This window comes from Arachis hypogaea, unplaced genomic scaffold (genome assembly GCF_003086295.3).
Source record: "Arachis hypogaea cultivar Tifrunner unplaced genomic scaffold, arahy.Tifrunner.gnm2.J5K5 arahy.Tifrunner.gnm2.scaffold_36, whole genome shotgun sequence".
NCBI classification, from domain to species: domain Eukaryota; kingdom Viridiplantae; phylum Streptophyta; class Magnoliopsida; order Fabales; family Fabaceae; genus Arachis; species Arachis hypogaea.
Genome location: NW_027255471.1, coordinates 97,501 through 125,000, shown reverse-complemented (window position 1 = coordinate 125,000; position 27,500 = coordinate 97,501). Strand labels below are relative to the sequence as shown.

The window sequence follows — 27,500 nt, the reverse complement described above, 5'->3', positions numbered from 1 at the left end:
TTCGATGTACTGTTATCTTCAACGAATAGTCCGGCGTTCAATGCGGGGCGAAGCATATGGTTGCCCGGTTGGTTAAATGCTATAAATGAGAGTAGTAATTCTCTATTCTTAACAATAGGACCCGGAGATTTCTTAGTTCATCATGCTATTGCTCTAGGTTTACATACAACTACATTGATCTTAGTAAAAGGTGCTTTGGATGCACGTGGTTCCAAGTTAATGCCAGATAAAAAAGATTTTGGTTATAGTTTTCCTTGCGATGGTCCGGGACGAGGTGGTACTTGTGATATTTCGGCTTGGGACGCATTTTATTTGGCAGTTTTCTGGATGTTAAATACGATTGGCTGGGTTACTTTTTACTGGCATTGGAAACACATTACACTATGGCAGGGTAATATCTCACAGTTTAATGAATCTTCTACCTATTTGATGGGATGGTTAAGAGATTATCTATGGTTAAACTCTTCACAACTTATCAATGGATATAACCCCTTTGGTATGAATAGTTTATCCGTCTGGGCATGGATGTTCTTATTTGGACATCTTGTTTGGGCTACTGGATTTATGTTCTTAATCTCCTGGCGCGGATATTGGCAGGAATTGATTGAAACTTTAGCATGGGCTCATGAACGCACACCTTTGGCTAATTTGATTCGCTGGAGAGATAAACCAGTGGCTCTTTCCATTGTGCAAGCGAGATTGGTTGGATTAGCCCACTTTTCTGTAGGTTATATATTTACTTATGCAGCGTTCTTGATTGCCTCTACATCGGGCAAATTTGGTTAATGTAATTTTTTTTTGTATCCGCATCCTTTCCTTCTATGGAGAAGGTGGTTTACAGACCTCTTCTATATTCAATTTCTACTTCTATTTCTACATCTAGGATCCGACTTGTATGATTGATTGATACTAATAGGAAATTAACCATTATGGCAAGGAAAAGTTTGATTGAGAGGGAGAAGAAGAGAAAAAAATTGGAACAAAAATATTATTTGATTCGCCGATCCTCAAAAAAAGAAATAAGCAAAGTTCCGTCGTTAAGTCAAAAATGGGAAATTCATGGAAAGTTAGAATCACTACCGCGTAATAGTGCACCTACACGTCTTCATCGACGTTGTTTTTTGACCGGAAGACCAAGAGCAAATTATCGGGATTTTGGGTTATCTGGACACATACTTCGTGAAATGGTTAATGCATCTTTGTTGCCTGGTGCAACAAGATCGAGTTGGTAAGGGTAGGTTGAAAAATTCTCTTCAATGTTTTATTCATTTTTATGATCAACGATCATAAGAGGGCCCCTTTACCATTCTGTACAAATGGTTTATTCTATTTGTACAGAATGATAAAGGGGCACATTCAATCTTTGTTTGTGCATTAGTTGTCAATTCTTCTCTTTACCGCGGGGTAGAGCAGCTTGGTAGCTCGCAAGGCTCATAACCTTGAGGTCACGGGTTCAAATCCCGTCTCCGCAACAGTTTTTGATAAAAGCAGGAATTCAAGAAAAGGGGGGGAGATACTATCACAGTCAACTCTAACAATTTTTATTACTTTTTAATAATTTAATAATCGATTTAATAAAGTACTAAGGGCAGGGGCGGATAGCGGGAATCGAACCCGCGTCTTCTCCTTGGCAAAGAGAAATTTTACCATTCGACTATATCCGCATTTTTGAATCGTATTTGATACGTAATATATCAATCTTATTTGTGCAGAGCTAGGTTTGATACTCCGTTAGGCGTAATTTGAAAGAAAGTCGAAAAATGGAAAATATATGAAATATATATATGAGATCTCCCTATTCTATTAATAAGGATTTATCTATTAATAGAAGATTAATTTAGTAATAGTTCTTTCTATTAATACTTCTATATTAATACTTATAATATAAAAGGATTAATCGTAGAAATTAGTCGTATAAATAGAATAAATAAATAGAATAGTATTGAATAGTATTCAATTTGAGAAGAGAATCTTTATAGAGGATTTCGAATAGATTCGAAATTTAATAGATTAATAAAATCTATAAATCTGAATATATTACTCCTATTGAATATTCAAATTCATTTTTCTATTACTATTTTTTTTATTTTGTGATTTTATTCTATAAATTTAATTATATTAAATTTATAGATTTTGAAAGTTGAATTCAATTTCTATTTTGAGATTTGTTTTTAAGTTTTACAATATACCATAACAATATACCCTCCCTATATATAAATATAAGATGATATAAATATTAAGTATAGAAGATTTTTCCAATAGAAAAAAAAGTTTGACCCCTCCCTCCCTATAATGTCTTAGTTTTCTTTATTTTTATTTGGGGGCTTATATATTCCATTTTTTTAATTTTAATGTGCCTCACAATTCGAAAGAATTCGTGGGGAGGGGTCATTTCAGTTCATTTTTCGATCTATAACAAATAGCTTCAAGAGATGATAGAATTAAGAATACCCACTAAAAAAACTAATACAATCCATAATGAGGTACCGGAAAATACAACATTTTTGTTACTTGACCAACCATCAGGAGAAGCAAATACAACCGGTACACTAATCAATAAAATTGATGAAGTAGCAATTAATGCAAAAACAGCCAATTGGAAAGCTATAGTCATGTTTCTAATCCTCCAATTTACCAACAAAAGAAAACTATACCATTTGATCCCAACTCCTCGATTCCGTTATCAAAAAAAAATTGTAATAAAAAAACATATTTTGGGGTTTTATCATGAATCTATTGATTTTATATGACGTATTACCTACCCCTTTCTTTTTAGGCATGGATCGAAGGTTTGTTTTTATTTCAGAAAAAGACATGCTGGATCATGCATCTTCTATAATATTTTGAAGAATTAAAAGTGACCAATTGATTCACACTGGATATCTATGCCATCGATCATCGATCGATACTAACTATATTAATTCATATAGTTATGTTCTATTCAGTAGAATAAAGATAAAATAGAAATTGGCTTTTTGGTTGGAGAGATGGCTGAGTGGTTGATAGCCCCGGTCTTGAAAACCGGTATAGTTCACAACACGAACTATCGAGGGTTCGAATCCCTCTCTCTCCTTTTGTTTTTGCTCGACGAAAGTATTCTTTTTCTTTTATTGGTTTTGGTTGGTTCGGTTTTTTCGGGCTCGGCGATACTACCACTTAGCCGAGCCCGAAAAAAAAAAGATTCAGAATTTCGATATAATTAGATTAGATAGAAATGGATTAAAACGAGAAGTAAAATACTTTTTATTTTTGATTTTAATCTGACCCGCTCGACTCAACCCTATATGTATGGTAAAATCAACGTGATTCCTACTTCAAGCATTAGATCTCATATCTCAATTAAGAGGAGTCATGGAAAGAACAGGTTCAAAATCGCGATCAATTCCTTTTTCAAATCCTGCGGCAGCTGCGCGAGCTCTTCCCGCGTGCCATAAATGACCTACGAATAGGAAGAATCCTAGAACAAAATGAGAAGTAGCTAACCAACTTCTAGGAGAGACATAATTGACTGCATTGATCTCGGTAGCTACGCCACCCACGGAATTTAAAGAACCTAAAGGAGCATGAGTCATATATTCCGCGGAACGACGTTCTTGCCAAGGCTGTATGTCTTTTTTAAGTCTACTCAAGTCCAAACCATTGGGACCTCTTAGAGGTTCTAACCAGGGAGCACGTAGATCCCAAAAACGCATAGTTTCTCCCCCAAAAATTACTTCTCCGGTCGGGGAACGCATTAAATATTTACCTAAACCGGTAGGTCCCTGAGCGGATCCTACATTAGCCCCAAGACGTTGGTCTCTAACTAGAAAAGTAAATGCTTGAGCTTGAGAAGCTTCTGGACCAGTGGGCCCGTAAAATTCACTCGGATAAGCGGTATTATTAAACCAGACAAAGCAACAAGCAATAAAGCCAAAAACAGATAAAGCACCTAAACTATAAGACAAATAAGCTTCTCCGGACCATACAAGTGCACGCCGAGCCCACGCAAAAGGTTTGGTTAAAATATGCCAAATTCCACCAAGTATACAAATCGAACCCAACCATACATGCCCCCCAATTATATCTTCCAAATCGTCCACACTAACAATCCATCCCTCTCCTCCAAAAGGTGATTTTAGTAAATAACCAAATATAATACTTGGACTAAGGGTCAAGTTGGTAATTTTTCTTACATCCCCCCCTCCCGGAGCCCAGGTATCATATATACCCCCAAAATAAAGAGCCTTGAATACTAGAAGAAAAGCACCTATGCCTAACAAGATTAAGTGAATACCTAAAATTGTAGTCATTTTATTTCTATCTTTCCATACATAACCGAAGAATGGAAAAGATTCTTCAAGAGTCTCAGGTCCCAGAAGTGCATGATAAATACCACCAAAGCCCAATACTGCAGAGGAAATTAAGTGAAGTACTCCGGACACAAAGTATGGAAAGGTGTCTATAACCTCCCCCCCAGGACCTACCCCCCAACCTAGAGTTGCTAGATGGGGAAGTAAAATTAAGCCTTGCTCATACATGGGCTTCTCGGGTACGAAATGAGCCACTTCAAATAGGTTCATTGCTCCGGCCCAGAATACTATTAATCCGGCATGGGCTACATGAGCTCCCAGTAGTTTACCGGATAAATTGATAAGTCGGGCATTTCCGGCCCACCAAGCGAAACCGGTAGTTTCTTGGTCACGACCTGTTAAAGCTAAAGTTCCATTAAAGAGCGTTTCCACGTGGTAGAACCTCCTCAGGGAATATAAGGTTTTCATGAGGCTGATCTTGAGCCGCCATCCACGCGCGAATACCTTCGTTTAAAAGAATATTTTTGGTGTAGAAAGTCTCAAATTCAGGATCTTCTGCTGCACGTATTTCTTGAGAAACGAAGTCATAGGCACGTAGGTTCAAGGCCAGGCCGACTACTCCAAGAGCACTCATCCATAAACCAGTTACAGGTACAAATAACATAAAGAAATGTAACCAACGTTTATTGGAAAAAGCAACCCCAAAGATTTGGGACCAAAAGCGGTTAGCGGTGACCATTGAATAAGTTTCTTCAGCTTGGGTTGGGTTAAAAGCACGGAATGTATTTGCGCCATCACCATCTTCAAATAAAGTATTTTCCACGGTAGCACCATGAATAGCGCATAGTAGTGCAGCGCCCAATACACCAGCAACTCCCATCATATGAAATGGGTTTAATGTCCAATTATGAAACCCTTGGAAAAATAGGATGAATCGAAATATAGCTGCTACACCAAAACTGGGTGCAAAGAACCAACCAGACTGACCCAGTGGATAAATCAGGAATACGGAAACAAAAACAGCAATTGGACCAGAGAATGCGATTGCATTATAAGGGCGCAATTGAACAGATCGAGCAAGTTCAAATTGACGTAACATGAAACCTATTAATGCGAAAGCGCCGTGGAGAGCAACAAAAGTCCACAGACCACCTAATTGACACCAACGGGTAAAATCTCCTTGTGCTTCAGGACCCCATAGTAACAACAAAGAGTGTGCTAAACTATTAGCAGGAGTAGAGACTGCAGCGGTTAAGAAGTTACAGCCTTCCAAATAGGAACTTGCCAATCCATGAGTATACCATGAAGTTACAAAGGTTGTACCTGTGAACCAACCCCCCAAAGCGAAATAGGCGCAAGGAAAGAGCAACAGACCGGACCAACCCACAAAAACGAAACGGTCCCTCCGTAACCAGTCATCCATAATATCAAATAAATCATTTTCATCTTTGGTAAATTTACCAAGAGCTATAGTCATAGTGATCCTCCTATTCAACTACTTCAACCATTTCCGAACACCTCCTAGCATTTTGGGGATGGGACCTTGGAGGCTTTTCTCATTTATATAATGATTCTTTTTCTCGTAGATTTCCCTTCTTTTCTAATGCGTTTCGGATATAAAAATCATTTATTGCTCTATGGATACCTAGGTTAAGTTGAATCCATGAACTCAATCCGGCTATTCCTTTTTTTATTCTTCTAAATCAAATCCCCTAAGTCATGAATGGTTAATTGTCTTATGACTCATAAATTTACTCATAAATCTGATAGAAATTTTTTTTTAACAATTTTTCAAGAGAAAAATGATACCTTTTCTCGTTCGCGCTACCAGCGGAGCCCGGGCACACTCCGTTCCTTTGATCAAAGAATAATATTCAAAGAATATTTTTGTGAAATTGAAAAAATAAAAAAAAAATGTTTTCAAAATTCTTCTAATTTTTATGTCTAGGAAACTGGCTTATTTAGTACTTTCTATTTTTTATTACTTTTCTATTTGAATCTTATTTCAAGATTTTTTCTTTTAGTGTCGTTTTTGTTCTATTTTCCTTTCTTTCAGTTAAAAAAAACTCCAAAGTCTACTTTTTTGTAGATCACGGTAAGAGAAAGAGAAATTTCTAATATTTTTTCTATTTACTTTTTCGATATTTTTATCTATCTATCTATCTATCCGAGTAATTAATATTAATTGAATTAAAATATTTTAATTAATATTAAATAAAATAATAGAAATAATAAGAGAAGAGACTGTAAGTGAAAAGTCTCTTTCTCCCAGTCATTAATTGCCGGAAATATACCGGAAGCACCGATAGAAAAAGAAAATATTTGATACGTGAAGCCATGATTTGATGTATTTTTTTTATATATCATATCCCATTTTATAGAAATGGAAATTGATCTTCTCTTGTGTTCAAAAAAAAATGACTTGTATTTTGGAGCTTGGAATAAGCTCTAGAAAGGGAATATAAAAATATTCCTATAGAATCTTGAGGAACGGGAGGATTTAATCGTAAATATCGACTAATTCTTACGAAGTACAAATCAAAAAGAAGTCTAAAAAAAAAAGATAAATTTCATCTATATCGAATTTGAATATCAGAATAGTAGATATAGTTCTGATTCAATGGGTTAGGTCCACTTACTTTTTTTTTAATGTTTCGAAATTTTTTTATTGGAATAATCGAAAATAGCAATATAAAGAAGATATCATTATTCATTAAATAAAAAAAAGAGACTGATAAAAATGTTCTACTTTATAAATAGACTAAGTACTAAATAGACTAAGTAGAAATTGTTTACTAAAATTTGATTATCATTCATTAGAATGATAACAATAGTTTATTACAATTCAGAATTCTATTTTCTACTGAAATTAGACTCTTAGTTTTTTTTTTTTCGAAAAAAGAACAACAACAATATCTCTATTCTGCATTCAAATACGAAAACTACAAAAGACCAATACTACTGCTGAGGTTTTGTTTTATGAGAATGAAAAAGGGTCGGGCTCAAAGCCCCTTATCGGATTTGAACCGATGACTTACGCCTTACCATGGCGTTACTCTACCACTGAGTTAAAAGGGCTCCGCTTGATTCAATTCCTTATTCAGCAATAAGCCAATATGAGTCTAGTACAGATATTTGTTACTGAATATACTTCTTAATATAGATAATATTAGAATATCCGTTAGAATATATGCACATAGATATATCTATTATCTACATATCGACTCATTAAAGGACAAAAAATTCGATTTACCTAGTGAAAAAACATATAGTTAATAAAAAAGTTTATTGATATTAGATTTGATTTTGAATGATATGATATCGATGTTATCATATCAATGGAATTTGAAATAAATTCAAAAGCGATTCGAATTCTGGTTATCCTCATCATAACGAAATTCATTGTATTGGGTATTGATACATGTACCCACCAATTCAAATAAATATTTTATTGAATCGTTGCAAAATGGATTCCAATTTTCCTGCTCTTGAACCGATTCTTATTGAAAAAAAAAAAATAACTTGTTGATCCATATCCTTTTACCCCGATTTCCATATTTATTCGTGGTTTTTCCGGCTTAGGATGAGACAGAGATATATTTATTTTTATAAAATGAATAAAAGAAATGAAGTTTTAACCCACGCTACGCCTTTTCTAGCAAACCAACCACTCCACGAAAGATCCTACTTTTTTTGGAATTATAGATTGGCGATTGGAATGAACAATTTAGAAATCGTGATGATGAACTCCCCAAATATATGGTATGGAGTTTTGAAAAAAAGGGGGGGGGAGATCCTTCTGAGCGAATCATATCATTCCAATCTATTGACAATTAAAAAAAAAACTGTTTATACTAAGAACATAGCATAACGGCGGTCGGGAAAGTGGGCCCCCATCGTCTAGTGGTCCAGGACATCTCTCTTTCAAGGAGGCAACGGGGATTCGACTTCCCCTGGGGGTAGGGTACTACGAAAGGAAGGTGATCATGGATCATCTAAAAAGAATCAAATTGATTCTTCCTGGGTCGATGCCCGAGTGGTTAATGGGGACGGACTGTAAATTCGTTGGCAATATGTCTACGCTGGTTCAAATCCAGCTCGGCCCAATAATTTGCCGATCCACCATAAAAAGATATAACCATTTGTTGTTCTCCGGAAATGGCCGATATGCTCAGATATGGGAGAAAATAAAATGTGATAAATCTTTAGGGATCTTTTTTTACGGACCATATATACATATAAAATTCAAATCTTGTTAATGATCTAGATCCTTATTAGGATCTCTAAGTATAATATAAAAAACGATTAAATAAAAAAAAGATAAAAAAAAAGACTCTTTCTTTATTTAATTTCTTTTGTATTGATGGATTCATTTTTCAATTGATTTGGCAATAATGAATGAAGGGATTACAAGTAATCCATGTCGATCTCTAAAGTGCGTATTGATATATCAATTCAATAAATATATCTATTTATATAATTGAATAATAATAAAAATAATGGATATATGATACGTCTCTGTCAGTTAATTAAAGCAAACGATTCTATAATCTAAAATAATAAAAACAAAAGGTTTGAATGAAAGCATAAGAATTTCTATGCTGTACGCCCCTTTCCTGGGATTGTAGTTCAATTGGTCAGAGCACCGCCCTGTCAAGGCGGAAGCTGCGGGTTCGAGCCCCGTCAGTCCCGAATGAATAAAAATCCAAAAAAAGACACCAATTTGTATGTGAAAGGGAATCCTAATAACAAAAAAATATCATTCCTAAGAGGGATCCCCTCTTTTTTGCTTCGTGGGAACCCTTATCTAATTTGAAATTCAAAAGTTAAAAAAAAAAAAAGAATTTTTGATTGCATCAGAAACGACATTTTTTGAATTTGGTATGGATAAAAGATCTTCCTATGTTATACTATTCCATTCTCGACGATGAATCGATTTGATAGCTTAGCTTAGATATTGTTATTCATGATATTATATTGGTTCTATTTGATATCATCGAGATGTGATTTAGACCATTGAATTTGCTGACGAAAGATTTACCATCTCTATGGGATTAGATCCCGAGTTATTTATTGGAAATAAAAGAAAAAAAGCATAGAGATTATGGAAGTAAATATTCTGGCATTTATTGCTACTGCACTGTTCATTCTAGTTCCCACTGCCTTTTTACTTATAATTTATGTAAAGACGGTAAGTCAAAGTGACTAATTTGACTTAAAACATGATTTCATTTCTTAATTCATGTCAATACAGTGAATGAAAAAAAAGATTCTATTTTTGCTTAAGATTTAATAAATGAAATAATCGGACTAGAAGCAACAGAATTCTATAAAATCTGGATAGATAATATGGTAGAAAGAAATCAATTTGATTTCTTTCTACCATATTATCTATATTATCTATTCTATAATTGTAGTGCAAAAAGTTTTACTCTATAATATAATATGGATCAATCTACAATATGTATCTAAATATTCAGATCGACCTTCTTATATATAGACTTATATATATCGAATTTCAATTCCATTACATCATTATATCTAATGTACATAGTAGCTCCAATTTTTTCTTTATTTCATCCATTTTTTGTATTGGTTCCACTAAAATATATATGTAATAATCCAAAAGCAACTCTTATTTTTGCTATTCAAATTTATGGGTTTCTGATTCTTAATATCAATCCCGGCCCGGTATCATATAAAAAAATTGAGTAATACTTTTAGCATTTCCAAGAAGTAATTGATTAAATAGTTGGAATAGTTGTAATAGTTAACAAATGATCGGTAGTTTCTACGAGAAGCTTTTTCTGTATTTTGAAAAGATTGGTAGTCAACCCCAATCTTTTTTACATTTTAACCATGATTGCAAATAAATGAGTTCAATAAAGAACTTAGAAATCCAACTTTGAAAAGAGGGGAAAAAAGGGAAAAGGGGTGTTAAAGGGGGTTCCGCGGTTACTCATTTTCGATATATAACTTTGGTAAGAGCCAGTTCATCTAAATAGAAATCTTAGGAAGAATTAGGTTGGAATAGGAAAAAATTTCCTATCTTTTTTTCATCCCCTTAACAAGAATAAGGTAATAATTTCACTATTTGGGTGATTGACAGAGTATTTTGTATTTAGTATGCATAGAATACATTACACCACTCAAATAAAATAGACTTCCGAAATGCGGATATATTTGAATTAAAGGAATTGGTATGGTATTAATTAAAAGGAAATGAAAAATATTCAATAGAAAAATTTAATAACCCAGCTAGAAAACAATTGATACAGTTGGATCCCCCACCCCAATTAGTCGTACCTTTAAAGTCCACTTCTTCCCCATACTACGAGAGAAAGGGAAAATGTGAAAACTACCATTAAAGCAGCCCAAGCAAGATTTACTATATCCATGTGAATTTTTTCTCCTATCTCTATAAAAAATATCACTATGAAGGAATTATTTTACTATTGTTCACTAATTCTTGTTGTTTTTTTTTGGTATTAATCTAATCACTGAGAATACTAGAAACTATAATAACTATATATATTTATTTAAATCGCTGGTACAGAGTCAAAGGGGGATTCGATTCTGCACTAAAACTATTATATTAACACGAAACAATTCAATAAATTCTATTAGAACATCAAACAAGTTTTGATCAGATTTCTAGTAGAGTCGGAAAACATTACAGATAAATTCGTTTTTCCTCTCATTTTTTTAATTAAAAGGTCAAAATTCAATTCTCTTGTCGATCAGGCGACACCCGGATTTGAACTGGGGAAAAAGGATTTGCAGTCCCCCGCCTTACCGCTCGGCCATGCCGCCAAAACGATATATATATGAGAATACCCTTTTTTTATTGAAAAAGAGATATGCACTTTGATCGACAAACGCAATAATGGAAGGACAAAACGGAACCGTTAACTATACAATTCCTGAACAATTCTTGAAATCGAAATGAGAAGATGGTTTTGTCGTTATGAGATAAAAAAAAATGCAATTTGATACAAAATTTATCAATATTGCTTTTTTTATTCAAAAAACCTTCTCCATTTTAATTATAACAGTAACTGTCAGTATATGTAAACCCTAGAATATAACTAGAAATTGTTACAGAGATAATATCTATCGGGTATCATATCCGTATTCCGCATATGATACGTATATACCAGAATTTGAAATAAGATTCTCGTGCTTCCATAATTGAAAGAAGTTTTCCTTGAAAAAATAAATTCAATAGAAATTGAAAAATTGACTACGACATGCTCTGTACCGAATAAATAGGACTGCTATAAAAGGAAGAGACATGTATCTAATCTGGATACTAGATATATGGCTAGCTATAGCAACGGAAGTTAGATTTGTGCAGGTTTAATAAATATACTAGCTTTATTACGTATTCCAATTGTATTCTCAAATAAGAAGGGGTGGTGTGTAAACTCTCCCACCTTTGTAAATTCGAATTCTCCCTATTAATATAATAGAAATCTATATATATAATTTTGATAATTTTGAATTTGGAAAAAAAAAATTGAAAAGGGAGGGATTAAGTATTCTAAAATGAATTCTATGATTTCTATTATATTGTTCTATATTATATTGTTTAGGATTATTAGATTAGGTTTTTATCGAGCCGAACAAATCCCGAGTCGATTTTTTTCCCGGTATCCAAATCGAATTGAAATATGTAATATCATAACATAATAATGTTATTATGTTATAAATGGAATCCATTTTTTGGATATTCTAAAAAAACCAAGAAGTCGAGTTGGATCGTTTCAATTCCTTTCCATTTGGATTCTATCCGTTTGTTTTGTTGCAAATTCAAATTTGAGTATTAAATTCGATTCCCACCTTTTTTGTTTCTTCCTAACAGGTATTTCCTATACGGGGTTGGTAAAAAAATTTCATGTGATTCGGTAAAAGCAACAACAATTCCATTATTGCTAATTTTATTCATGTTATTCGATGAATAATGAGACAGCAAATGATGGGACATTTTCTAAAAAATACAAGGGGAAAATAAAAAATGATTGGGGGTGAAAATGCGGGAATGTCTACAATACCGGGATTGAATCAGATACAATTTGAAGGGTTTTGTAGGTTCATTGATCGGGGCTTAAGAGAAGAACTTTATAAGTTTCCAAAAATGGAAGATCTGGATCAAGAAATCGAATTTCAATTATTTGCGGAAACATACCAATTGGTAGAACCCTTGATAAAAGAAAAAGATGCTGTATATGAATCACTTACATATTCCTCTGAATTATATGTATCTGCGGGATTAATTTGGAAAAACAATAAGGATATCCAAGAACAAACAATTTTTATTGGAAATATTCCTCTAATGAACTCCTTGGGAACTTCTATAGTAAATGGAATTTATAGAATTGTAATCAATCAAATATTGGAAAGCCCTGGTATCTATTATCGGTCAGAATTGGACCATAACGGGATTTTGGTCTATACTGGCACTATAATATCGGATTGGGGAGGGAGATTAGAACTAGAGATTGATAGAAAAGCAAAGATATGGGCTCGTGTCAGTAGGAAACAGAAAATATCTATTCTAGTTCTACTATCAGCTATGGGTTTGAATTTAAACGAAATTCTAGAGAATGTTTGCTATCCCGAACTCTTCTTGTCTTTCTTGAATGATAAGGAAAAAAAAAAAATTGGGTCAAAAGAAAACGCCATTTTGGAGTTTTATCAACAATTTGCTTGTGTAGGCGGAGATCCTGTATTTTCTGAATCTTTGTGCAAGGAATTACAAAAAAAAATTTTTCACCAACGATGTGAATTAGGAAGGATTGGTCGACGAAATCTGAATCGAAGATTGAATCTTGATATACCTCAGAACAATACATTTTTGTTACCACGAGATATATTGGCAGCTGCCGATCATTTGATTGGAATGAAATTTGGAATGGGTACACTTGATGATATGAATCATTTGAAAAATAAACGTATTCGTTCCGTAGCAGATCTCTTACAAGATCAATTCGGATTGGCTCTGGTTCGTTTAGAAAATATGGTTAGAGGAACTATATGTGGAGCAATTAGACTTAAATTGATACCGACTCCTCAGAATTTGGTGACTTCAACTCCACCAACAACTACTTTTGAATCTTTTTTTGGATTACATCCATTATCTCAAGTTCTGGATCGAACCAATCCATTGACCCAAATAGTTCATGGTAGAAAATTGAGTTATTTGGGCCCCGGAGGGGTGACGGGGCGAACTGCTAGTTTTCGGATACGAGATATCCATCCTAGTCATTATGGACGCATTTGTCCAATTGATACGTCTGAAGGAATCAATGTTGGACTTATTGGATCTCTAGCTATTCATGGGAGAATTGGTCGTTGGGGGTCTATAGAAAGTCCATTTTATGAAATTGATAAGAGATCAAAAAGAATACGGATGCTTTTTTTACCACCAAGTAGAGATGAATACTATATGGTAGCTACAGGAAATTCTTTAGCACTGAATCGAAGTATTCGGGAGGAACAGATTGTCCCAGCGCGATATCGTCAAGAATTTCTGACTATTGCATGGGAAGAGGTTCATCTCCGAAGTATTTTCCCCTTTCAATATTTTTCTATTGGAGCTTCGCTCATTCCTTTTATCGAGCATAATGATGCGAATCGAGCTTTAATGAGTTCAAATATGCAACGTCAAGCAGTTCCGCTTTTTCGGTCCGAAAAGTGCATTGTGGGAACGGGATTGGAACGCCAAGTAGCCTTAGATTCGGGGGCTTCCGCTATAGCGGAACACGAGGGAAAGATCTTTTATACCGATACTGAAAAGATCCTTCTATTGGGCAATGGGGAGACTTTAAACATCCCATTGGTTATGTATCAAGGTTCTAATAAAAATACTTGCATGCATCAAAAACCTCAAGTTCAACGCGGTAAATGCATAAAAAGGGGTCAAATTTTAGCGGACGGTGCTGCTACAATTTTCGGCGAACTTGCTTTGGGAAAAAACATATTAGTAGTTTATATGCCATGGGAGGGTTACAATTCTGAAGATGCTGTACTCATCAGCGAACGTCTGGTCTATGAAGATATTTATACTTCTTTTCACATACGGAAATATGAAATTCAAACTCATGTGACAAGCCACGGTCCTGAAAAAATCACTAAGGAAATCCCACACCTAGAAGCCCATTTACTCCGAAATTTAGACAAAAATGGAATTGTTACCCCCGGATCTTGGGTAGAGACGGGCGATATTTTAGTGGGGAAATTAACGCCTCAAATGGTACAAGAATCCTCGTATGCCCCGGAAGATAGATTATTACGAGCTATACTTGGAATTCAGGTATCCTCCTCAAAGGAAACTTGTCTAAAACTACCTATAGGCGGTAGAGGTCGAGTTGTTGATGTAAGATGGATTCAAAAAAAAAGAGGTTCCAATTATAATCCAGAAACTATTAGAATATATATATTGCAGAAACGTGAAATCAAAGTAGGTGATAAAGTGGCCGGGAGACATGGAAATAAGGGTATCGTTTCCAAAATTTTGCCTAGACAGGATATGCCTTATTTGCAAAATGGAAGACCCGTTGATATGGTCTTCAACCCATTAGGAGTTCCGTCAAGAATGAATGTAGGACAGATATTTGAATGCTCACTCGGATTAGCGGGGGATATGCTAGATAGACATTATCGAATAGCACCCTTTGATGAGAGATATGAGCAAGAGGCTTCGAGAAAACTAGTATTTTCTGAATTATATGAAGCCAGTAAACAAACGTCGAATCCGTGGATATTTGAACCCGAGTATCCGGGCAAAAGCAGAATATTTGATGGAAGAACAGGGAATCCTTTTGAACAGCCTGTTATAATAGGAAAGCCTTATATCTTGAAATTAATTCATCAAGTTGATGATAAAATACACGGACGTTCTTGTGGGCATTATGCACTTGTTACGCAACAACCCCTTAGAGGAAGGGCTAAACAAGGAGGACAGCGCGTAGGTGAGATGGAGGTTTGGGCTCTCGAGGGATTTGGTGTTGCTCATATTTTGCAAGAGATGCTTACTTATAAATCTGATCATATTAAAGCTCGGCAAATAGTACTCGCGACTACGATCATTGGACGAACAATACCAAAACCCGCGAACGCTCCAGAATCCTTTCGATTACTCGTTCGAGAACTACGATCTTTAGCTATGGAATTGAATCATTTCCTTGTATCTGAGAAGAACTTCAGGATTCATAGGAAGGAAGCTTAATTGGATGGAATCATCATTTTTACTCTATGATTGATCAATATAAACATCAACAACTCCGAATTGGATCGGTCTCTCCTCAACAAATAATTGCTTGGGCAAAAAAAATCTTACCTAATGGAGAGATAGTTGGGGAGGTAACAAAGCCCTATACTTTTCATTACAAAACTAATAAGCCTGAAAAAGATGGATTATTTTGCGAAAGAATTTTTGGACCTGTAAAAAGTGGAATTTGTGCTTGTGGAAATTATCGAGTGATCGGAGAGAAAAAAAAAGACAACCAAAAATTTTGCGAACAATGTGGGGTAGAATTTGTTGATTCTCGGATACGTAGATATCAAATGGGCTATATAAAACTCGCATGCCCAGTAACCCATGTGTGGTATTTGAAACGTCTTCCTAGTTATATCGCGAATCTTTTGGATAAACCTCTTAAAGAATTAGAAGGTCTAGTTTACTGCGATGTGTGATTTGATCAAAATTTTTATTGTACAGATTTTGAACAATAAACTGTCATTCCAATCAATTGATTTGGGATGTCCCAGATCTGACGTGTCTCTGGAAGTGAGTAACATGAAACTCAGAATTTTGGGTATAGGGAATATTTCCCATTTAATTGAAAAGGGGAATAGATCTATGGTTTAGTAACAAAGAAATATAAGCTTTACCTCGTAAAAAAGGACCTTTTGTGGGAATTTACTATAATTCCATTATTCCATTTCTTTTCTAAAGAACGGAATTTGTGTTCAAATCAGCAAAAGTATCATGGTTTTCGAAGTTTATCTATCGCATATAGGCTTATATAATAAGGACATCGTGGCATAACCATCGAGGTTAAGTCTGGGCCTAAAAGATCACATGAAATTATACATAAGATAGACAAGCAAATCTCTTATGAATTTAGGGATACTCTTTTAATTTCAATTAAAAATGAAGGAGATTCTCCATTCGAGGGGAGTAGACTACTCAAAAATTTTATACCTCTTTTCTGCGATAATTGAGAAAAGGAGTTCATCAACAATGAAAAGTTGTTGGGTTTTTCTTTAGTGATAACTTGAGTAAAGAGTAAAAATTTTTAGATTATTTGATTCTCCATTTTATAGAATTTGAACGCAGAAATTCATTATTCTTTATTTTGGACTTAATTATTTAAGCCGGATGAAAGGAAACTTTCACGTCCGATTTTGAAAGGGGGAGATCCCATTGATCCATTGGTTGGATCCTATCCAAATTTTTCGTTTGCTAGACCCGTCGTTAAAAAGCCTACTTTCTTACGATTACGAGGTTTATTCGAATATGAAATCCAATCCTGGAAATATAGCATACCACTTTTTTTTACTATACAGGGTTTCGATACATTTCGAAATAGAGAAATTTCTAGTGGAGCGGGTGCTATTCGAGAACAACTAGGCGATCTGGATTTGACAATTCTTATAAATTCTTCATTAGTAGAGTGGAAAGAATTAGGAGAAGGGGGATCCACGGGCAATGAAAATGAATGGGAGGCTCGAAAAGTTGGAAGAAGAAAAAATTTTTTGGTTCGACGTATAGAATTAGCTAAACATTTTATCCGAACAAATATAAATCCGGAATGGATGGTTTTATGTCTCTTACCAGTTCTTCCCCCCGAATTGAGACCCATTATTCAAATCGATGGGGGAAAACTAATGAGCTCAGATATTAATGAACTCTATCGAAGAGTTATCTATCGGAACAATACTCTTATCGATCTATTAACAACAAGTAGATCTACGCCAAGCGAATTAGTAATGTGCCAGGAGAAATTGGTACAAGAAGCCGTGGATACGCTTCTGGATAATGGAATCCGCGGGCAACCGATGAGGGATGGTCATAATAAGGTTTACAAATCATTTTCAGATATAATTGAAGGTAAAGAGGGAAGATTTCGCGAAACCCTGCTTGGAAAAAGGGTTGATTATTCGGGGCGTTCTGTTATTGTAGTAGGACCATCACTTTCATTACATCGATGTGGATTACCTCGCGAAATAGCAATAGAACTTTTCCAGACATTTGTAATTCGTGGTCTAATTCGAAAGCATTTTGCTTCGAACATGGGAATTGCTAAGAGTAAAATTCGGGAAAAAGAACCGATTGTATGGGAAATCCTTCAAGAAATTATGCAGGGGCATCCCGTCTTGCTAAATAGAGCGCCTACTCTGCATAGATTAGGCATACAGGCATTCCAACCTATTTTAGTGGAAGGGCGCGCTATTTGTTTACACCCATTAGTTTGTAAGGGATTCAATGCAGACTTTGATGGAGACCAAATGGCTGTTCATGTGCCTTTATCTTTGGAAGCCCAAACGGAAGCTCGTTTACTTATGTTTTCTCATATGAACCTATTGTCTCCGTCGATGGGAGATCCTATTTCCGTACCGACTCAAGATATGCTTATTGGGCTTTATATATTAACGAGCGGGAATCGTCGAGGTATTAGTGCAAACAGGTATAGTCCGTGTAATCGCAGAAATTCGAAAACTGAAAGAATTTACAATAATAACAATAGATATACGAAAAAAAAAAAAGAACCCTTTTTTTGTAATTCCTATGATGCAATTGGAGCTTATCGACAAAAAAAAATAAATTTCGATAGTCCTTTGTGGTTCCGCTGGCGGCTAGATCAGCGCGTTATTTCCTCAAGAGAAGCTCCTATCGAAGTTCATTATGAACCGTTGGGTATCTATCATGAGATTTATGGTCATTATATAGTAGTAAGAAGTATAAAAAAACAAATTCGTTGTATATACATTCGAACTACTGTTGGTCATATTTCTTTTTATCGAGAAATCGAAGAAGCTATACAAGGTTTTTGTCGAGCCCATTTATATAGTATCTAGTTAAGTCAATTTCTGATGCGGATTTGAATTCAAGGATCAATTAGGATCGGGTAGCATCTTAGTTTTTAAAATAAACTTCTACACGAATCAACATAAGCAAAGAAGCGAAGTTTTCAAACCATTGACTAAAACCCATTGTTGAACTTAATCCCACTGAGCAGAATATGGAGGTACTTATGGGAGAACGGGCTGATCTGGTCTTTCACAATAAAGTAATCGGTGGAACTGCCATTAAGCGACTTATTAGTAGATTAATAGATCACTTCGGAATGGCATATACATCACATATACTGGATCAAGTAAAAACTTTGGGGTTCCGGCAAGCTACTGTTACATCCATTTCCTTAGGGGTCGACGATCTTTTAACCATACCGTCTAAGGGGTGGCTTGTTCAAGATGCTGAACAACAAAGTTTTATTTTGGAAAAACACCATCATTATGGAAATGTACATGCAGTAGAAAAATTACGCCAATCCATTGAGATATGGTATGCTACAAGTGAATATTTACGACAAGAAATGAGTCCCAATTTTAGGATGACCGACCCCCTAAATCCAGTTCATATAATGTCTTTCTCAGGCGCTAGAGGAAATGCATCTCAAGTACACCAATTAGTGGGTATGAGAGGATTAATGTCAGATCCACAAGGACAAATGATTGATTTACCCATTCAAAGCAATTTACGCGAGGGACTCTCTTTAACAGAATATATAATTTCTTGTTACGGAGCCCGTAAAGGGGTTGTGGATACTGCTGTACGAACATCAGATGCTGGATATCTTACTCGCAGACTTGTTGAAGTAGTTCAGCACATTGTTGTACGACGGGTGGATTGTGGTACCATTCGAGGAATTTCTATAAATACCCAGAATGAAATAATGCCAGAAAGAATTTTGATACAAACATTAATTGGTCGTGTATTAGCAGACAATATATATATAGGTTCGCGATGTATTGCCATTCGAAATCAAGATATTGGGATTGGACTAATCAATCGTTTAATAAATTTTCAAACACAATCAATATCTATTCGAACCCCTTTTACTTGTAGGAATACATCTTGGATCTGTCGATTGTGTTATGGGCGGAGTCCTACTCATGGAAACTTGGTGGAATTAGGCGAAGCTGTAGGTATTATTGCGGGCCAATCGATTGGAGAACCTGGTACTCAACTAACATTAAGAACTTTTCATACAGGTGGAGTATTCACAGGAGGTACTGCAGAACACGTGCGAGCTCCGTCTAATGGAAAAATAAGATTCAATCAAGATTTGGTTTATCCCACGCGTACACGTCACGGTCATCCTGCTTTTTTATCTTATATAGACTTATATGTAACTATTGAAAGTGATGACATTCTACATAATGTTAGAATTCCACCGAAAAGCTTTTTATTAGTTCAAAATAATCAATACGTAGAATCAGAGCAAGTGATTGCCGAGATTCGCGCGGGAACATACACTTTAAATTTGAAGGAAAAAGTTCGAAAATATATTTATTCTAACTCACAGGGAGAAATGCATTGGAGTACTGATGTATATCATGCATCTGAATTTAATGGGGGTAACATACATATCTTACCAAAGACAAGTCATTTATGGATATTATCGGGAAAGTCGTGTAAGTGGAGTGACTTATCTTTTTCACTCTTCAAGGATCAAGACCAAATGCACACCCATTCTCGTTCTCTTGGAGAAAAAGCTATTTCTAACTCTTTTTTAAATAATGATTTTGTCGAAAATAACCTAAATCTAGTAAGACATAAATTGTTTAGTTCAAAACCTTACGCTAAATCAGGATTCAATTCAATTCTATATAATTCTCATTTTAGACATCCTATTATTTCCCCGATAACTTCAGATTTATTGGCAAAAAGGCGACGAAATAGATTCATCATGCCATTTCCATTCCAATCGATTGAAGACCCTGACAAACAATTAACGTCTTCTTCCGATATCTCGATTGAAATACCTGTGAATGGTATTTTTCGTAGAAATAGTATCCTTGCTCATTTCGACGATCCTCAATATAGAACACAAAATTCGGGAATTCCGAAATATAAGACTATTGGAACCCCCCCTCTTTTTAAAAAAGAGGATTTAATTGAATATGAAGGAGTCAAAGAATGTAAACCAAAATACCAAATCAAAGTAGAGCGATTTTTTTTCATTCCCGAAGAAGTGCATCTTTTATCCGAACTTTCTTCCATAATGGTAAGGAACAACAGTATTATTGAAACAAATACACCAATCACTTTTAATATAAAAAGTCGAGTAGGCGGATTGGTGCGAATGGAGAAGAAAAAAAAAAAGATTGAATTACAAATATTTTCTGGGGATATCCATTTTCCTGGCGAAATGGATAAGGTATACCGACACAGTGGTATTTTGATACAACCCGAAAGGTTAAAAAAAGATTCAAAGGAATCAAAAAAAATTAAAAATTGGATCTCTGTCCAATGGATCACAATTATCAAGAAAAAGTATTTTGTTTTGGTTCGACCTGTAATTCTATATGAAATTACAAACGGTATCAATTTAGTCAAACTTTTTCCACAAGATCTGTTCCGGGAAAGGGATAATTTGGAGCTTAAAGCTCTCAATTATATTCTTTATGGAAATGGGAAATCAATTCGTAAAATTTCTCACACAAGCATTCAATTAGTTCGAACTTGTTTAGTATTGAATTGGGATCGAGATAAAAAAAGTTCTTCGATAGAAGAATCCCGTGCTTCTTTTGTTGAAGTAAATATAAATGGTCTGATTGGAGATTTTCTAAGAATTGATCCAACGAAATCGCGGATTTCCTATATCAGAAAAAGAAATGATCCATCCGGTTCAGAATGGATCTCGGATAATGAGTCAGATCAAATCAATATTAATCCATTTTTTCCTATTTCTTTCCAGAAAAAAATTCAACAATCACATATCCAAAATCATGAAACGATTCATGTGTTGTTGAACAGAAATACAGAATGCCAATCTTTGATAATTTTGTCATCATATGATTGTTTTGAAATAGGACCTTTTAGCAATGTAAAATACTACAACGAGCTGAAAATAAAAAAGAGAATAAAAAAAATAAAAAAGGATCTTCAAATTCCAATTAAGAATTCATTAGGTCCCGTAGGAATAGCACTTCAAGTTTCAAATTTTTATTCATCGAGATCTGATTATGAGTTATTAAAAGGTAAACTGAATAAAAATTTGAAACTTGACAAGTTAAAAAAAACTTGTCAAGCATTAAAAATTTTTTTAATGGACGAAACCGAGATAATTTATAAGCCCGATCCATGCAGCAACATAAAATTAAATACATTCCGTTTGAATTGGGATTTTCTCCATCATGATTATGATTCTAAATATTGTGAAAAAACGATTACAATAATTAGCCTGGGACAATTTATTTGTGAAAATGTATGTCTATCTCAAACAAAAAATGGACTAGAACTAAAATTAAAATCGGGACAAGTTTTAATTGTTAAAATGGATTCCATATTAATAAGATCGGCTAATACCTATTTGGCGACTCCAGGAGCAACAGTTCATGGACATTTTGGAGAAATCTTTTTTGAAGGAGATATATTAGTAACATTTATATATGAAAAATCGAGATCAGGTGATATAACCCAAGGTCTTCCAAAAGTGGAACAGGTATTAGAAGTTCGTTCGATTGATTCAATATCGATTAACCTAGGGAAGAGGGTTGACGCTTGGAACGAACATATAACCAAAATTCTCGGCATTCCTTGGGGATTCTTTATTTGTACTGAGCTAACTATTGTCCAAAGTCGAATTTCTTTGGTTAATAAAATCCAAAGGGTTTATCGATCCCAAGGAGTGCATATACATAATAGACATATTGAGATTATCGTACGCCAAATAACATCAAAAGTATTGGTTTCAGAAGATGGAATGTCTAATGTTTTTTCACCCAGCGAGCTAATTGGATTGTTTCGAGCTGAACGAGCGGGACGTGCCTTAGAAGAAGTAATTTGTTACCGAGCTCTATTATTGGGAATAACAAAAACATCTTTGAATACCCAAAGTTTCATATCCGAAGCGAGTTTTCAAGAAACTACTAGAGTTTTAGCAAAAGCTGCTCTCCGAGGTCGTATCGATTGGTTGAAAGGTCTGAAAGAGAACGTTGTTTTGGGGGGAATGATACCCGTTGGTACCGGATTCAAAAAGGTAACACAGCCTTCAAAGCAAAGACAACTTATTAAGATTGCTCCGAAAAAAAAGAATTTACTCGAGGAAAAAATAAAAGATATCCTGTTCCACCATAGAGAATTTGTTTTTTAATTTCAAGAATTTATGTGATACGTTGCAGCAATCATTTCCGAAGATTTGATAATTGCTAAAAGCCTATTTTTTCGAATTTATAATTCTTAAATTTAAATAAAGGCGTTTGATTACATTTTTGAAAGAGAATAAAGAAAAAAGTAAAAAAAATTGAATGGCCTGACCATGTATCAAGAGCCAATCTTCGATAAAAGAGAAGGTTCCATCGGAACAAAACTTTTCTTATTTCAGGATACCCTGTCTCTTTTTTTGTGGGGATCAATGACAAAAAGATACTGGAACATAACGTTGGAAGAGATGATGGAAGCGGGAGTTCATTTTGGCCATGGTACTAGAAAATGGAATCCCAGAATGGCACCTTATATATCCACAAAACGTAAGGGTATTCATATTCTAAATCTTACAAGAACTGCTCGCTTTTTATCAGAAGCTTGTGATTTGGTTTTTGATGCAGCAAGTAAGGGGAAACAATTTTTAATTGTTGGCACAAAAAATAAAGCTGCGGATTTAATAGCACGGGCTGCAACAAGAGCTCGGTGTCATTATGTTAATAAAAAATGGCTCGGCGGTATGTTAACCAATTGGTATACTACAGAAACGAGACTTCATAAGTTCAGGTCCTTGAGAACAGAACAAAAAACGGGCAGAATCCATAGTTTGCCAAAAAAAGATACTGCTATTTTGAAGAGACAGTTATCGCACTTGGAAACCTATCTGGGTGGCATTAAATATATGACTGGCTTACCCGATATTGTCATAATCGTTGATCAGCAAGAGGAGTATACCGCTCTTAGAGAATGTATCACTTTGGGAATTCCAACGATTTGTTTAATCGATACAAATTGTGACCCCAATCTCGCGGATATTTCGATTCCAGCTAATGATGATGCTATAGCTTCAATTCGGTTAATTCTTAACAAATTAGTATTTGCAATTTGTGAAGGTCGTTCTAGCTATATACGAAATTCTTAATTAATAATAAAATAAATTATTCCATTGAGAACTTCATAGATTTATAGAATAGAATCGGTTACTATAACTAATTTACTAAATCGCGCAAAAAACAAAAAACCCAGAAATATTAAGTGATTAGTCGATATTCAAAATAAAAGATTTAACAGACAATTGAAAAAATAGATGATTGAATCAAAATAATTCCTTTCAAGTTCTATTTATTTTGAGGGCAATATGAATATTCTATTATGTTCCATCAACACATTAAAAAGATTATATGAGATATCTTCCGTGGAAGTAGGTCAACATCTCTATTGGCAATTAGGGGGGTTCCAAGTGCATGCCCAAGTACTTATAACTTCTTGGGTCGTAATTGCTATCTTATTGGTTTCAGCCATTTTAGTTGTTAGAAATCCGCAAACCATTCCCACTTTTGGTCAGAATTTCTTTGAATATGTCCTCGAATTCATTCGAGATGTAAGTAAAACTCAGATTGGGGAAGAATATGGTCCGTGGGTTCCCTTTGTTGGAACTATGTTCTTATTTATTTTTGTTTCAAATTGGTCGGGGGCTCTTTTGCCTTGGAAAATAATACAGTTACCTCATGGGGAGTTAGCTGCACCCACAAATGATATAAATACTACTGTTGCATTAGCTTTACTTACATCAGTAGCATATTTCTATGCGGGTCTTTCGAAAAAGGGATTAGCTTATTTTGGTAAATACATCCAACCAACTCCAATCCTTCTACCAATTAACATCTTAGAAGATTTCACAAAACCCCTGTCGCTTAGCTTTCGACTTTTCGGAAATATATTAGCTGATGAATTAGTAGTTGTTGTTCTTGTTTCTTTAGTACCCTTAGTAGTTCCTATACCTGTCATGTTCCTTGGATTATTTACAAGCGGTATTCAAGCCCTTATTTTTGCTACTTTAGCTGCGGCTTATATAGGTGAATCCATGGAAGGCCATCATTAACTTAACAAATTTAGGAAATAGTCTTTTTTTTAGTTTCTAGTTTAGTTTGACTCGCCACAATATATGTGCGGCTAAAGATAATATACTTAGGTAACAAAAATACATAAAAGATAAACAAATAAGTTTTGAATTCTGATTCTATTAATTGAATATTCATAAATACGGGGTTAAATTAAATGCAATCAAAGTATAAATAAATATATGATTTGGTAAAAAAATAGAAAAGATTACTTGAGAGCTGTAAAAAAAAATAGGAAAAAGATTCATTATTTAAAAGATGTTTTTCCTATTTTTTTTTTACTAAACTAAAAAGAATCTTTGTTTTCAATTTTTTTCAATAACTTTTTGGTATTGTTTTTGTTGTATTTTATTTTGTTCATTCAATCTATAACATAAATATTTTTTTTACATTATAATATAGATCTAATTTGAATATTATTTGATTAGAGTCTATTAATGTTGTAAATGTAAATATTAAGAACTTTAACTTTGAACTTTGTAGGATATTTCCGTTTACGACATGTGATTAAAATGGATATTACATAAAACTAGAACGTATTTGTATTTCATTCATATTCAATTCAACAATAAATAAAAATTCCATTTAGATCACTCAAATTTCAATATTTCGTTGCAAAGATTCAGTTCTTCGGTCGAACGAATTTTTTTAGATTGATTATACCATATGGATATAAACGAGGATATAATCAAAAAGAAGAAAAGGGCTAGCAAAAACCTAAGACTAAGATTTGAAAGAGGAGTCAAGCCGGGGTGTCTATAATAAAATTATAATATAATAGCTAAAGGGCAACTCTTTCTTTTTTTTTTTAAGTCTTTTGAAAGGTTTCAAAGAATGCTTCTCGAATCCAATTGAATACACGAACAATTGGTTTACGGTATAGAAGAAATACATGTATATGTGATACTAGATATTGGATGTTAACGAATTATCTAGAAACCAACTATAAATATAGTTATCCAAATTTGTCCTGCTACTGTCAATTTCGATAGGGATTCAAAAAAACGAAGCCCTTCTATATTCATCTGTAATTATGAATTGAATCTTGATGAATGACTAACGAAATTGAATCAAGAAAACTCTAAAAGAAAAGAATGGTTCAAAAATTTTATTTTTATTTTAAGGGAAGATAAGAACAAAAGTTGTATGGATTTACAAAAACTATGGGAATAGAAAAATAGAGAAATATCGAAGTAGTTCCAACAGTTCAATAAATATTCTTTCTTTATTTTTTTCTTCATTTTTTTCCTCAATTATTTCGACTGAATAAATCTTTTTTATTAATTGAAAAATTCAAGTCAAAATTGGTTGCTTGTATCATTAACCATTTCCCCTTTTTTGGATGAGAGGAACTTATCATGAATCCACTGATTGCTGCTGCTTCCGTTGTTGCTGCTGGGTTGGCTGTAGGGCTTGCTTCTATTGGACCTGGGGTTGGCCAAGGCACTGCTGCAGGGCAAGCAGTAGAAGGGATTGCGCGACAACCAGAGGCAGAGGGAAAAATACGGGGTACTTTATTGCTTAGTCTAGCGTTTATGGAAGCGTTAACAATTTATGGGCTGGTTGTAGCATTAGCACTTTTATTTGCGAATCCCTTTGTTTAACTCTAAAAAAATAGAAAAATACAAATACATATCTCTTTTTACGTGTACTTGATTTGCTGCTCTTGCTTTTTAGAATTATATTATTTTGATTTCACCTCAAAAATTCTTTTTTCTTTTGTCCAAGAACGCAGCGCAGGGGAAGGACTCTTTTAAGGTAAAGTTGAGAAATTAACATACTGCTTGCCTTATTCCTTCCCTTTTTAGCACAATGCCACCCTTTTTATTATTATATTATTAGGAAATCCTTTTAGAAAGTGTTTATTTATTAAAAGAAAACAACTAGAGATTTTGCAATTGAAAAAAAAACTAGCTAAAAAATATGATTTTTATGGGAAATTTTGTAATCCAATTGATCGACCACTAACACTAATATATAAATATTATTAATAAAATTCTAAATAAAACAAATTCGGAATCATAGAAAGAAAATTAGTCTATCCATAATAGAAGAGGAGATGAGATCATATGAAAAATGTAACCGATTCTTTCCTTTGTTTGAGTTACTGGCCATCCGCCGGAAGTTTCGGGTTTAATACCGATATTTTAGCAACAAATCCAATAAATCTAAGTGTAGTGCTCGGTGTATTGGTTTTTTTTGGAAAGGGAGTGTGTGCGAGTTGTTTATTTCAAGAATAGGTTGGATCGAACCAACTGCACTTTTTTCTTTATATATATAAATAGGAAAAAGTGCATGATCCCACGAATTACTTCTGAAAAAAATTCTAGTTTTAATAAATTAAGAAAAAAATTTTAAGAACCATAGCATTTCGTGATTCATTGTTAAATCCACTTTGATTCTCTATGAACTAACAATTTTGGACCATTACCATGGTTAAAGCAAAGCTAGGCATAGGCAGTTTTAAATCTAGACGCAGTATAGTATTCTTTCTACCACCATGTTAATATAAAAAAATGGTTTGAAAAAAAAAAGATAGTTGGAATCTTTTTCGATTTAAAACACTCATGTCGATAAAATAGCTTGAATTACCTTTACGGCGAAAAATTCGAAAAAATGGGCAAAAAGTGAATCTTTTTCTCACCCCCCCCTCTTTTTTTTATACAATTTATACAATGCGAAATCGATGACCTACGTATAAAATAATAAGAATTCTTGGGATTTGAAGAAAAAAAACAACTTTGCTGACAAATATTTGTTTGATCGGAAGAGTCCTCCAAAAATTCCGGTCTTGTGTTAGTTATCAATTTCAATATCTTTCAAATAAATATTTGAATACAAATAAAAATAAGAGAGGATAGGCTCATTAAA

At 34.2% G+C, this 27,500-nt stretch overlaps 1 protein-coding gene and 7 non-coding genes across 8 annotated transcripts; 5 read left to right on the top strand and 3 right to left on the bottom strand.

Moving 5' to 3' along the window:
- Window positions 1-1,398: 1,398 nt before the first annotated feature.
- Window positions 1,399-1,472, top strand: TRNAM-CAU (transfer RNA methionine (anticodon CAU)). Its single transcript has one exon. It is a non-coding gene; the product is annotated as a tRNA-Met (tRNA).
- Window positions 1,473-1,593: 121 nt separating this feature from the next.
- On the bottom strand, window positions 1,594-1,664 carry TRNAG-GCC (transfer RNA glycine (anticodon GCC)). The gene has a single exon. It is a non-coding gene; the product is annotated as a tRNA-Gly (tRNA).
- Window positions 1,665-2,981: 1,317 nt separating this feature from the next.
- TRNAS-UGA (transfer RNA serine (anticodon UGA)) lies at window positions 2,982-3,073 on the top strand. Its single transcript has one exon. It is a non-coding gene; the product is annotated as a tRNA-Ser (tRNA).
- Window positions 3,074-7,295: 4,222 nt separating this feature from the next.
- TRNAT-GGU (transfer RNA threonine (anticodon GGU)) lies at window positions 7,296-7,367 on the bottom strand. Its single transcript has one exon. It is a non-coding gene; the product is annotated as a tRNA-Thr (tRNA).
- A 944-nt stretch (window positions 7,368-8,311) lies between these two features.
- TRNAY-GUA (transfer RNA tyrosine (anticodon GUA)) lies at window positions 8,312-8,395 on the top strand. Its single transcript has one exon. It is a non-coding gene; the product is annotated as a tRNA-Tyr (tRNA).
- A 512-nt stretch (window positions 8,396-8,907) lies between these two features.
- TRNAD-GUC (transfer RNA aspartic acid (anticodon GUC)) lies at window positions 8,908-8,981 on the top strand. The gene has a single exon. It is a non-coding gene; the product is annotated as a tRNA-Asp (tRNA).
- Window positions 8,982-11,031: 2,050 nt separating this feature from the next.
- Window positions 11,032-11,102, bottom strand: TRNAC-GCA (transfer RNA cysteine (anticodon GCA)). Its single transcript has one exon. It is a non-coding gene; the product is annotated as a tRNA-Cys (tRNA).
- A 5,559-nt stretch (window positions 11,103-16,661) lies between these two features.
- On the top strand, window positions 16,662-21,462 carry LOC114927088 (DNA-directed RNA polymerase subunit beta'; the record flags this gene model as incomplete). The annotated part of the gene is made up of 1 exon (XM_072231830.1): window positions 16,662-21,462. A coding segment is annotated over one exon (1,713 nt), but the record flags the coding sequence as incomplete, so codon positions are not given.
- Window positions 21,463-27,500: the final 6,038 nt, after the last annotated feature.